This window comes from Colias croceus, chromosome 7, assembly GCF_905220415.1.
Source record: "Colias croceus chromosome 7, ilColCroc2.1".
In the NCBI taxonomy this organism is placed as follows: domain Eukaryota; kingdom Metazoa; phylum Arthropoda; class Insecta; order Lepidoptera; family Pieridae; genus Colias; species Colias croceus.
The window spans coordinates 2849794-2864462 of record NC_059543.1 but is presented as its reverse complement, the minus strand read 5'-3'; the positions used below and the strand labels follow the sequence as shown (position 1 = coordinate 2864462).

The window sequence follows — 14669 nt, the reverse complement described above, 5'->3', positions numbered from 1 at the left end:
AGTCGACACTGGATGCAATGAAATACATTAACCTTCCGTGCACCATGTGGGGTTTAATACACCCCAGCCATACAAAAATCTTTGTATCTTTTCCAAACATTGTGCGAAAGTCTTGAAACCTCGTCTAGCTGGAGTTCCGAAGTTGCCAGACCTCTTAGCGACAGCGGTTTAGTAGTAGCGTCGCAGACGTGGTGAACGGACGCCGTCAAAGTGCAGCTGGGTGTCAGAAACCCCACGTAGTTCGGGACGTCTACTAAAAGGTGAGCAGTATAGTGTGATAAAATACGACTTTTTTTTATATAAATATTTATTTAATTTGTTTTTTTATTATTTAAAATTATCTGAAATTGTTTCTAGGGCTCATTATGGCTCATCACATCAATGAAAATGCAATATTATCCGCACTTATGGAATTGTGGTGATTTGAACCAACTTGGATCTCAAGAAGACTAATTAGTTTATTTCAATAAATAGACTAAAAGAGCAACTATGGAGTTTCTTGCCGGTTCTTCTCCATAGATACTGCTTTCCGAATCGGTGGTAAATGTTAAAAATACTTATGAAATGACGATTCGAAAGTGCTACTAAAAGTAGTAGTCTAATTGAATAAATAAATGTTTGAGTTTGAGTTTGAGTTTGAATTAGTTTTAGTAATTTTTGTTTTATTTTTGTTTACTACTTTGTTATGCCTCCAAAGCATAGAATTAAGAAGTTCTTATAGTTCATTTTTTTCTTAAAGTCTAACCCATAGAACATAGTCTTATTTTAGTTGGTAAAAAGTACTATATCTGTAACATAGCCTAAAGATATAATAAATGTATATAATATTTGATAAATTTATTTTATTTATAACCTCTTATAGTCACGGGATAATAATAATATACACATTACAAATTTACAATAAATACTAGCTTAAAAAAACGTGGAAAGATTATTGGGTCCAGGAAACCCCACGTAGTGCAGGACGTAACTTTTATCCACGTGGTTCACGGAGGGTTAAAAAGTGTTTCATAGAAGAATTGGGCATAACTATAGAAAATTATGAAATAAATAAAATATTTCGGATTGGAACAAAAAATAAAAATGGGAAACCAAGGCCTATGCTTCTCTCATTGTTAAGTGGATGGAAAAAGAACGAAATTATGAGAAATAAAAAGAAATTAAAAGAATTATATATAACAGAAGACTACTCTAAGGAAACGTTAGAAATTAGGAAGTCACTGAAACCCCAACTAATGCAAGAAAGACAAAAAGGAAACTTGGCTTACATAAAGTACGATAAACTCATAGTAAAACAAAATTCAAAAGTCATAGATAAAAGGAAGAGAGAAAAATCAACATCACCACAAGTCGAAGCAAAGCCAAAGAAGCAACAAATGCCAAGCACATCAAAAAATAGTAGAATAAACGCTTTTGATATGATGAGAGGCCGTTCAAACTCACTTTCAACACTCTCAACAACAACAACAAAACAATAGCAATCATGTAGCAAGACATGTAGCAAGATGCACGGATAAAAGATGGACACTGGAGACAACTATATGGAAAGGGCCGAAGGGAAAAAGAAATGTAGGACGCCCTAAAAAAAGGTGGATAGAAGATATAAAAAATATAGCAGGAAACGACTGGAGAACAAAGGCAATGGACAGAGATACCTGGAAAAAGCTGGAGGAGGCCTATACCCGAGAAGGGGTTCCAATCAATGGTTCTGATAGATAAGCAAGCTGTGATAGAATGTAACATCTAAAATGAAAAAAAAAGAAAATAGAAAAAATAAATAAATTAAGTATTAGTAGTTAATTAAAATTAAAGTTAAGAAACAGTGTAATTTTTATATTGAAAACAGCTATAAGTATGTAAACTATCTGTATCAAAACTTTTCTTGTGGATTGGAAATAAACGGGCTTTTTATTTTATTTATTTATTTATTTATTTATTATCTACAACACCTTAGTAAAGCCGCACCTAATGTATTTAATAGGAGTATGGGGGAGTGCTTACAAAAATAAATTAGCGCCACTCCAAATTTTACAAAATAAAATCATTAAAACTATCTTTAACAACTATCCTTTTTTAACTTCTACAAATAAAATCGACGACGACACTAAAATAATGAATTTAAAACAATTATACTTTTATAATACGTGTATGTTCATCCGCAAAGTGCTACATAAAAACGTAAATACAATTAATATTAAAATCTCAACATCAAATCGCCACTATCCTAATGGACGAGCTAGCTATCTTGCCCTCCTGAAGATCCGAAGAAATTATGGAAGGCGAACGGCAACATACGTTTCTGTAACGGGAATAAATTTCTTTAAACCTTCAAATGGCTAAGGCCGCAAGCGACCAATGGCTGAGCTCGGTGGGCTCTGATTGGCTCATTTGAATCGGATCAACAAGAGCTAAAACGCAAAAAAGGTGGATTTGTATAAAAAGCACGTAATTATTATTATTACTGATGGTGACACTTGTGGCTCCGTTCGGATCCACATATGGACGGTGGTGTGGCAATGGATCCACAAATACCAACCGGATCAACAAGTGAAAACGGATCAAATAATTACTAACTATATGGCACGTTTGATCAACATAGTGCCCATGGAGATATCTATATATATATATATATATTTTATATATATATTTCATAATTAAATGAGCATTATGAGTCGTGCACTTTTGGATTTTCCAAATAATTTCTGATTTATTCTATTCTAATATTATAAAGCTGAAGAGTTTGTTTGTTTGTTTTATTGAACGCGCTAATCTCAGGAACTACTGGTCCGATTTGAAAAATTCTTTCGATAGCCCATTTATCGAAGAAGGTTATAGGAGGGTGATGATATTATATAATATCATCACCCTAAGACCAACAGGAGCGGAGAAATGCGGGTGAATCCACGGGGCACAGCTAATAATTAATATAGTTTAAACAAAAAAAAACATGCGAAATTATTGTATAATTTTGAATTTAATCTGTACATTTAAATGTGTTAATGTGGGTCAAAATCTGGTTTAAAGAAGTCAGTTACAAACAAACATACTGCTATAATAAAAGCGTGTTAAAGTTGAGTAATACATTACAAACGGTATTTTAATAATTTCTTGCAATGCCTTTCAAAATAATAATAAGACGTCATGTTCTTACGCATTGCGTGCACCCTTTCTTCTATCTTGAACGAAGAAAATGGTTGCAGTACAAGAACGGATGTTTTCTTCCATTATAATCAATTTATCTACAAATAGCATGCGTGACGGTTAACCGCAAATGAAAATATAAGTGATCAAAATTGTTTATAAATGAACGTCAAGTTTTTTTACTTATTCTCTAGATCTTTTCGGTTCATTTCAGCAATTCATTACAAAAAATGTTTTTGTACACGCTTTTTCAGAACGGAAATCACACGAACCAGAAGACGTAAAGATGCTGCAAATTGTCAAGATGATGTAATATATGTTTTTATAAATATAGCAGTGCAATGAAGAATGCGACGATAATGTTTTGTGTCATAAATATTTATCGTATGTTTCTCAGAAAAACAGGAATCGGTGTCGGAAATAGCGATCGCTTCGGCCCGGGCACACGACGCTATGTGAACGGATAAAAAGTGGGAATTTCATTGCGATTTTCATACTCGTTAATGTTACTTCCCTTATTAATAAATACCTATCTTTGTAGGCAATTTGAAAAAGTTATTTTGTACTAAATTTTAAACCCAGGTTTTAAGGGCAAAATGATAAGTTTCTGTCATTTTCACTGAAATATATTTTTCTATATATTAAAAGTAATTTATCTAGTTCTCCTAGAGCCTTTATTAATCGTAATTGTCATTTTAAATTCTAAAAGCATAATATTTATAAACAGTTCTAACAAACATTAATTAGTTATTTCAAACGTTTCCACTGAAACCACTTTTCCAAACAAAAAGTTATAAACATGAACATCAATTCCAGTTAGCTAATGGGTACCTAATTAGTACAATATATTAGCGTTAGGCATTAGGCACGTTTCATTCTGCAAGTGGCTGTCCCGTCTCCGTGGAGCCGTAAGTTGTTTGTATTCAAGTGATGCATCGCAGTGAAGCTAAACTTCATAGATTACAGATAATATTAGCACAGATAATTTAATACTAGTACTGCCTTAAATGTATAGTAGTATCGATAGTTTATTTTTAAAGTATTTTGGCTAACTGGCTTCACTTGATTTTTTGCATAATTTTATTAATATTAAAAATGTAGAGCAGCGCACTGTAGCATGTTTTAGCCATGGAAATTAATTTTAAAAATGTTGTTTACCATTACTAATGTAATTACTCAATGTGCTACAATAGGAATGTTTATGAGGGTTAGTTTAAACGTTGTGAATAGGTATTTAATAACACAATCATGTGCATTTGATACTGCGTGTCTATCTACAATCTACATAGCTTCTCAGTGCCAATAGGGATTACAATGATACTCACATTGTTTGTTTGATTACAATACCATGTACTACTGAAATTACTTTTCTATAAATTTGCTTTAACAGTTCCGAATAACTACTGTACAGAAAACCATTATAAGTGATATTGATACAAGAAAATTGCTATTTTCGTGTGCACTGCTTGTAATATAAAAGATTATTCTTTAACTTTTTAGTTTTATATCCTTCAGGCTTCAAATTAAATTAAACAAAGCTCTCCACAAATGTTATTTACATTGTAATGGTGTTGGACCAAACAATGCTATCTGAGATTGACTGAGAGGCTCGTCACAAAAGGTTTAACCCAGACAACTTCTGAGGTTGAACGAAAGACATTAATCTTTAAACATCTTGATAGTTTTCATCAAAATAAGTGATCCATTCATCACGGATAAAATATTGTAAGAAATACTGTTTCTTTTCTAATACTCTTATAATATATCAACTGATAAAATATTTGGTGTTAAAAAAATTGTATTTCAGGCATTTATGTGCGTGTTTTGTCGAGATTCAATTCCAATAATTGACGTATTTATACAAGTAATCGAGAGATGGATAAATATCGAAAAAAGTGTGGTAGAGCCGTAAATTGATTGTTATTAAAATGTAAGTAAAAATATTATTATCTCCCCCAACATGTGAATGAAAAATCATTTGGAAGAAAAGCTCCAAGAAATATGAAAAGCCATTTAATATTGTTTTCCACACGTTTTATATTACAAAAAATGATATCCAAAAATTGAATATATATCCTATAAGCTCACATATCGTTGCTTAAAGCTAAAGTAAACCCGTACGTGACTTCGTTACTGAATAGTAAAAACTTATGTAATCACACGTGCACCTGTTCAAAGAGAATTGTTTAGACGCCATTTCAGGATTATATACCCATTCCTTTCACTCTTACGAACATTGTGCACGTGCGAAAGAACAGCCAATACAGGTTCTGTCGACTAAAGATTTGATGTTTTTTACTATCTTGATGCCTGCAATTTGTAGTTTCATGTAGGCTATAACCATCTTTTATAGAAGACACTGTTGTACTTTCACAACTCTTTTCTTTTCTTTGATGTGCTAATAATGCATTATTCTTAACTTTGTTGCACACCATGTCCCTATAAAAGTCTTTGCCACACTACGTTTAAGTACCTACTACATAGGTGTTTATATTTGAATTGTTGAACAGGTGCCTGAATAAAAAAATATATTTAACACAAAATTCATGTCGCATTATGTACATATAAGCATGTCAAATGACCTATTTTTGTTACTTGCAGGCTGTATCCAAACCATGAACTATGATAATAATGATGAAACACTTGGGATAAACTACTTCCCGCGTCTTTCCATCAAGTAACAAGAGCGATAAGAGATAAGCCTTATCAGAGTTAATTATGAAAGTGATCCCTATTTAATCTTGAAACGGAAGTTCAATGCACCGGAGACTAATTTAATGAAATCTCGAGTGCACTGTGCACGTCGAATTTTTAATCAGCCATCGAAAATTGATTGGATGCAGTTCATAGGACGAGGTAACTCATACTGACGTATAGTAATTACGCATATTTGAACAAAATATTAATCTAGAAATACTAATGTATTATATATTATCTTCTTATAATATAAAAATGAATCCCAAAATGTGTTGGTAAGCGCATAACTTGAGAACGGCTTAACCGATTTCGTTAATTCTTTTTTTATAATATTCCTTGAAGTTCGAGGATGGTTCTTATGTAGAGAAAACGTGTGAATATGTACCACGGGCGAAGCCGGGGCGGACTGCTAGTTTTAAATAATATTCGTTTTTATTAGCTCTACATTACTCACAGTTAAATGAATTCTACAAATTTTAATAACTTTTGTTAAACACACGCTTCTAATTGAATGTTGGTAGTACTGGGACCAGCATTTCAATCATAACATTATTCAAAACAGAATACAAAAACACAATCGAGTACTTCAAATTAGAGCAGTAATTGATACGCCCATCGCGTGATACATTTTATTATGAACCTTATATGGGAACGCAAATACCAAACAATTTGACATGAGATGAAGGTTATCAAATTCACAGGCTCGTTACAATATTAATATCTGGTTATAATGAACATTCGATGTTTCGACACCGTCGCATCATTTGAGAGGCATAACAAATACCTGAATGCTGAATCTTCGATGATATTTAAATTGCAATATTCATCAACAGTGCAATGTAATGATATAAAATTACACATATAGAAGTACATATCTATGTATGGAAGAATAAGAAATCCATATTAATATTATAAATGCGAAAGTAACTCTGTCTGTCTGTCTGTCTGTTACTCAATCACGCCTAAACCAATGAACCAATTTGCATGAAATTTGGTATGGAGATATTTTGATACCCGAGAAAGGACATAGGCTACCTTTTATTGCGAAATATGTACCACGGGCGAAGCCGGGGCGGACCTCTAGTAATAAATAGTTGCTATAAGTGTACTCGTTATCTAGTTTGGTTATGTCAGAATAGATTGCTATTGGACAGACGAAATCGCGTTTCTTTTCAATATGCCGCAGGCGATTTAAAATTATATGTAAAAATGGCTCTACTATAATTAACTCTCACGTCATACTTAATCATAAGCCTTCAGCATAAATTGTATTTCGATGGTTTCAATTCATTACCATACCTATACATAAAGCATAAAGTTTAACTCTACCTGGAGTAACTAATTAATATAAAAATTTAACACTCCACAGATTAAAAAAGTGCAATCTAAATACTCATTCTTCATATCCAAGAATTTCTATAAAAACCTTCATAAATTGCCTCTCGTAATACGCGTACACGTTGACAACAATCTATCAAATGATGTAACGTAATCATGTGGAACTATAGCTTATTTTTCCCATCTTTTCTCGCATTCTGTGCTCGTGCCGTTCACACTTTTTATTACTATCACGCGTACAGGGCAAATTTAACGGATTCAGGCCGTACGATCCTAGAATATGTATCTAGGGTAAAAATATTTCATGCTTATAAACTATAGCGGATTACGCGTAGGGCATTGGAGATTGAAGAAATATTGTAATCTAGAATTTACATTTTTACACGCTGAATACCATGAAATTCCTGATAAGCTTTGGTGGATAGTAGAAAAATAAACAAATTATTGTAGGACTACAAATAGCTTCTAACCATGATAATATCTGTCTGCTAAACATGGTAGGTACTAAATATTATATTAGATGAAATCCTACATTTCCCAGTAATATCGTTATTTTAAACTTAGAAGAGAGTCTCAGAAAACTTTAAACTTATTGAATACTTTGTTACACGAGATATTCAAAAAACCTTTAATTTTCCACATTTAAATAATCAGTACATGATTTAAAATGTAAAAGCTAATTACGCTCCAAAACTTCTTCCAAACGGCTTTTGATATTTTTTAGAGGAGCATAAACTTGTCCGTCATTATGGCGGGGTCCAAACGGGCCATAATTTTTTGTGTTGTCTCACATTGTAATTACGTCCATGTAAATTGGAACGTACTCGCCTCACCCATGTTGGAATGTAAATGTATGCGTGTTATTATTTTAAAGTAGGTATCGAGGTTGAGATCTGGAGTGTTAATGCTTTTGGTGATTATTTTGTTATTCTCGATGTAGTTAGAGTGTATTGCGAATTCGAGTTTAAGAACCTTTATCGTTATTTATTATCTAAGAAATTTGTTTTGAAAACACATGAAGAAGTAAAAGTAGGATTTGGATTACCCTAAAAATTGTCTGTATACAAGACATTTTTTGTGTTAAATAGATAGTTTTATACAGTTAGCTGTTAGAGATTAACAAATTTTTAACGAATTTAAGACGCAGTTTATGATCATTATTTTATTAAACTCGATATTTTAAATAGTCGTCATTATTCCTTCGCTTCCCAAAATATAAAAATTTTATACAATACAATTATTCCTTGTAGATCAAATAAAATAAATGACCTTTGTATCTTGCGAAAAAACGAGACGTGACACTTCATGTCTAATTTCATCACGTATTATTTCGTGTTCATTTTATCTCGAATGTAGGTTGTGAGAGTAAAAGTTACATTCTTTGTTATACAGAATTACTAGGTTATCAAAAGCTTAGAATTTAGATCATATGAAATATAAGTAAGACAAATAAAAGTACCTATACTTGTAGATATGCAAGAATAACGGCATACGCAGTGCAATTAAAGTAACGACAATCATATTATTTAATTATGTTATACTTAATGTTGTATGATATGCTTAAAATTAAGTCTAGTTTTGCAAAGTAGCCATCAGAAGCTTTATATACCTACTAAAGATAGTTTCAGGCCTACGTTAAAAAATCAAATAAGGCTTTATGGCCAATTTGTTAATAAATTAACTGTCACACCCAATCTAATAAAGAGAGGCACTTAATTACTTCTTTTTTATCGAGACTAGTTTCTTCGTACTGTCAAAACAAAAAACAGGTTACCATTATTGGTCCAGGAGTCACGTCATCGGCCGACCCTAACTTGGTGTCATCATTGAGTCTACATCAATATATGCTCTATTATGAGAGCGATAGAGATAAATTTAGAATGTGTAAAGGCTTCTAGTAAATGAGTGCTTACCGTTACTATATATATGAATGTCACCACACGTATTGTTTAGCTTGAGTGACCACTGCGGTGTTTACTTATCACTTAGAGATATGGTCAAATATAAAGGACAGTACGTGAACTCTACATTACTGTCGTCTGCTACGTGTCTTTTGATTTTAAACATATTTTTATTTAAAGGAGGTAACTAAGTACTGCATATAGCCAATATACCTAGGATAGGTACCTACGTGCAAACATAGATATTATTAAATGCACAATCGACCTAAAACTAAGTACTTACTTAAAATTTTATGATTTATTTGGATTAGATTTCTAGTAAAAACAAAAAAATATCCGTGTTTAACTTAACGTATAAGACGAAGCGAAACATATTTATTTTAAAAATTAATATCTACTTTCACATATAGGTACCTAAAGAACACCAAATAAATTGCGAGTGGAAACACTACAAAATGACCTATGAGAAAACTTCTTACAAGAAAATTATTCAAATACTCAATTGTATGACCGTAAAATTAAACCAGCTTCATTTTAGCAATATGATTAACTCAATTCTACCATAATGCTGACTCCGTTAGGTTTAGATTGACCGTTGCAAAAATAGCCGGGTCACTTCCCCATGCAAGGTAATCTAATGACTCTTTACAGACATGTTGCTTGTAATTCTTGTATTAAGCATATTATGGGCAAATATTTTGTATTCGTATGAACTGAGAGAAATTTGTATTTGTTACAATAAATACGTATTTTCATAAAAAGAAAAATACGAAATAAAAACTCGTAACTATATAAATCCGATAAATAAATCAAAATAACATTAATAAACTTCCAAATCAAGCTATAATTTCTACCATACAAATAAAGCTTGATTAAAATTATTCATCGTCATATTTTATAATATTTTAATCTTCTTGAATAATTCTATGTAATGCCAAGATTAACGTCTCTCATTTGTTATCCGATTTACGTCTAAGCCCTTTACAAAGTCTCGTCGAAAGGTATCAAATGATATTACGTTTTTACTTTATTGGAATTTTTGTTCAATGAAATATATTATTGCCGCTATTACTAAATGTGGTAGCTCGTTATTTGTTGGTATATAATTTATTACTTGTCACACTTTTAAAGAAAAATCTTTTCGCAGTAGTATTTCGCAGTTACTACAGGCACATAATATTGTGAAATGAAACAAAAATTATTTCACGCTTGCTCTAAGCATTTAACCATTGGAACAAAAATACATTGGTTCATAAATAAAATAATAAATACATATACCTACTGCGATGCTATAAACAAAATACATGCTACAAAAAAAATGACAGCTTACCTGTACAGCACTATTTAAGAAACAGTTATTCTGCCCAGGAGCATTCCAAAGACCCTTCGTAGTGTGAAAGATTCCAGAATCTCGTGAGCTTTCTCTGGAGTGTTGAGGTCGAATTTCCCCATCATGATGATACAGGTCGTGCGATGCCGTCGCCATAGTTGTTGCCATAGTAACGCACTATCCCGCCATTTTTTAAATATCGAATATTTTGTCACTAAAACCTGAAACAAAAGAAAAATGGCCATGATAGATAAGCATTATTATCTTATCTCTTATAGGTTAATAAAATACAGAACTTTAATATAAAAATCCGAATACATAAATTAATATAAGAGAACAATAAAGTTCTAATTTATGCAAATGGAGGCAACAGAAAACCTGATCGAAAGTTCTAAAAATATTATATTTATATGAGAGACTTTTTGTATGATGATAGACTTTAAATCCTAATGATAATTTTTAAAAGTCATTCATTCCTATAAATTAAGAGTAGGTAGCGATATAATATATATGTCAGAGCTGCAATATTTATATGTAACAGTGTCAACTGCCAAGTAAAGTTTAAACAATGGATTCTTGTCTCACGTTCATACTCATTAAATTGTCGGTATTACTTAGTAATTATTTCACAAACGATATCTTTTAGTTTAACATAACATTGCCAAAGCGCTATTCATTGTTCAATTCTATACAAACAAATTATTGCTTCAGAAACAAACTATTGGTTTTGACTGTCAATTGTTTACCGAGGTTGACTATGTTTTGAAAATCAGAAGCAGTCAATATTTTTTTACATTGTGAATTTGGGTGGAAATGGCACTTCAGCGGTTGATGAGATATCATATTTTTATATCATTTTATTTGATTTCAAAAATCTTGAACTTGAATGTAGGAGAGTCAATTATTTTTTTAGTCTAAATTCTAAAACATACTCTACTACTACTACCATAGGTAATATAATATTATTGCCACTACTATTATTATACAGTGTGATGGTGACTCGTGTAGAAGGTGCAAGAGCGTAATTTAAAGAATAAAAATAACATACCTACGACTGTAGACATAAAAAAGCGACGTCACCACAGTAATATCATAAGAATGTACACGGAAGGACTGAGGACAGTAGCCAGCGATTAGTCCTGCGTCCCTTAGCCCTTAACGACATAATGAGTAGGCTTGAGATCAACATTCCTCGTGGGATTTCATACGTTAATCACTGCTGTTCATTATGAATGGTTGAGACGGTTTGGTAGGAATAATTATTGTAGATATATGTACTACAGACTACTGTGTGTAGTACTGGAAATTTGGAAAAATTAAAGAGCGAAATGATTTGCAAATAATTGGTCTCGGTATTGGTTATTTTTTATTATCGACTATTTTGTTGTACCATGTTTTCTTTGCCAATTATTACCTATTATACCTACTAGAGGTATTAATTTTTTTATTAAAGTGCTACAACTAAATTTATTATGTTCTTGTCAAAGACCTCATGAAGACTTTTACAATTTTGTAGTGTATGGATGTTCATATTTTTATAAAAATATTTTTCTCGCGCATGGTTTTGTTTACTAGTAAATTTGAGTAAATATTTAAGCGTCCGGTATGTTCGACGAAACGACTGTAAAATTATACACTGAAACTGCGTTCCAAACAATGTGATTTATTATGGCTATATGCTTCAAGCAGCTAATAATAATTTATTGCTATTGGTTGCATAATATATTCATTTTGCATATGTGAATTTCGCCTTGAACTTTTTATATGTCAAAGTTCCTATTATAACTCCGACGATTATAAATACAATGACTTCTTTCGGTGATAAATATCTTGATTTAGGTACCTACAAAATTCTTCGAAAATTACGCTCAGTTCGCTTTTAATCTATAGCGAGATAAATGTAACAGCTAAATATGTAAAGTTGAAAAAAAATCTTCTTGTAACACATCATTACAATCTACACTAAATGTATTTCTGTCCGATCAGTTCCGATGTTCGATAATTCACCAAAAATCGAGGTTAATTCCTGGATATCACTTGCGCAAACCGACTTATTCTGGCATAACGCTTATTTACGTTCAGGAATGCTATGATTACGGAAGCATTGCGTTTATAGAACGTAATTTTTAACGTTTTATGTAAATAATCCTAAACGTTTCACAGACATCTGCGTTTGTAGGTATATGCAGTAAGACGCGATATTACCCATATTTTAATGTGATTTAATATATATAGAGAACGAGATCAATAATAATTTTACAATATTAATTTAAAATATCGAAAAACATGACATAACACATATGAAGATAAGGTTTTAGGAAGGAAGATGAGGAAAAACTCTATTCTTTTCTGATTCAAAACTGACATTATTTTTCTCTTTTTTGACCTCTCTGCGCTACATGTAAGATTTAATAGTCATTAAAAGCCTTAGAATTAGGGTCGTACATAGCGTGTTCAGCTTCGACAAATAATAAGTGATAATGATTGTAATCATCCGTAATCTGAACGGCCGCATTCCGATGTGGATACGGTTTTCACTTTCCCACTTAAAGAATTGTGCTTTGATAATACAAAAACTTTGGAATTGGGAGGTCTTCACCTGCAAAGGTCTTACATGTCTTCTCTTATTTCTGCTTAGAAATATTTTAATGCACTATTTTGCTTTTGTTAATACGAAACGTAAATACTTTGGGTTTTGTTTATAACTACGTACCAACTTCGTACTAATAAATAAATATTTTGTAGTTTACGTAAAACAAAAACTAAGTAAGTAGGTATTTAATGACTGGTATACACTAGAATATTATTATCTTACCTACGATTAATTAAGAATACGATTTACTTATAAAAAAAATTAAAAGCATCAAATTAAGTAATACTCTGGCAATAAAAAATAAATATTTAAATGAAAGATACAATAGAAAAATCGATGGCACAAATTTCGATAAAAGCTTAATAACTGGTTTATTGTTTTTCTACTTTAGAAAATTGCTTTGTTTATGGTCCCAAATACTTTGGAGAATGACTAGTGTTTTATCGCTGTTAATAATAGTATTTACTGAAGTGTAATACTGTAAACATACAACAGTTTATATGAAGGATCGATGTTTCACTGTTTTTTTTCAATTATTGACTCTCTAAAATGTAATCTGTGGGTCTGCAGGGGAAATTTTAAATATGCGATCATGTTGATACACTTAATAATTAAAAAGATAAAATGGCGTCGAAGATAATAAAAATTTTTATAAACTAAGATCTTATGATCAGTTAGTTATAAGGATTTCGTATGTATTGCAAAAAATCTTCTTAATTTCCTAACATGCCATTAAAAGTTTGCCAATATATTAATAGGTAGTTCAGAAACACGTTACATGACCTTAATTTATAATCAAAGCAAGTGTTACAGATTTCTATGTATAAAAACTTCACTCAAGTAGATTCTCGCGCAAAAACTCAAACACTCGAAAAGGAATAAAAAGTTTCAGAAAAAACCATTTCAGTTTCTGGGAACGGCTTTGACTTTCCAAAATAAAAACATATAAAGCGACTTAAAGTCAAGTATCCATTAGTAATAAATAATATGAAGATAACCTTAAAAGCTTTCTCGTAACGGTTCAAGTGGAGAAGCTTAAAGTTCAAGGCGATGATTTGTACCGGAAAAGAATTTTTGACTGCAGTCTTTCTAAAAATTAGACACATAAAATATTGTTCTTTTATTATAGAAAAATTTGCATTTCACGATAATATTTGTTCCTCGACTCATATCCCTGTAATATATTCCTAGATATAGACGGAAGATAAGTAGAGAGATAAAAAGATTCAGTTAGAGATAAAAAATCAATATTTGTTTTGCTTTACATATCACATGAGTATAGTTACATCTTACATTTTAATTACATAAGTACCTAATGATTGTTACCATAGGTTAAGAAATAAATAATAGTAATCAAAATTCCCGCATACTTTTCATATTGCGAATATTTACCTACCATCCATCAAGCAAAGCACTCGTCTCTGCCAAGAATGCAAAACATTGCACAGAGTCACGTACCACATAGGTACCAGTAAGATTATTTTTTGTCGCAATTCACTGTGTCCTGCAACGGTAATTAATATAGCTGTGCATCTTAATACCACGCCTCCTAGCAAATGGATTCCAATGTACAACCATAGACAATATAATAGTATCTATACCGTACAACGGATTGTATTTTATTGTAACGAGGACATTAAATTTGATGTGATTGACGTAGTGATTGGGA

The 14669-nt window shown here is 31.6% G+C and overlaps 1 protein-coding gene across 1 annotated transcript in view; it reads right to left on the bottom strand.

Moving 5' to 3' along the window:
• The window catches only part of LOC123693474, an 83001-nt gene that overhangs the window by 64407 nt on the left and 3925 nt on the right, over window positions 1–14669 (bottom strand). Inside the window, exon 2 of the mRNA XM_045638606.1 lies at window positions 10408–10628. Within this exon, the coding sequence (XP_045494562.1) occupies window positions 10408–10575 (168 nt within the window). The 5' untranslated portion in view covers window positions 10576–10628. The remainder of the gene's footprint in view (window positions 1–10407; window positions 10629–14669) is intronic.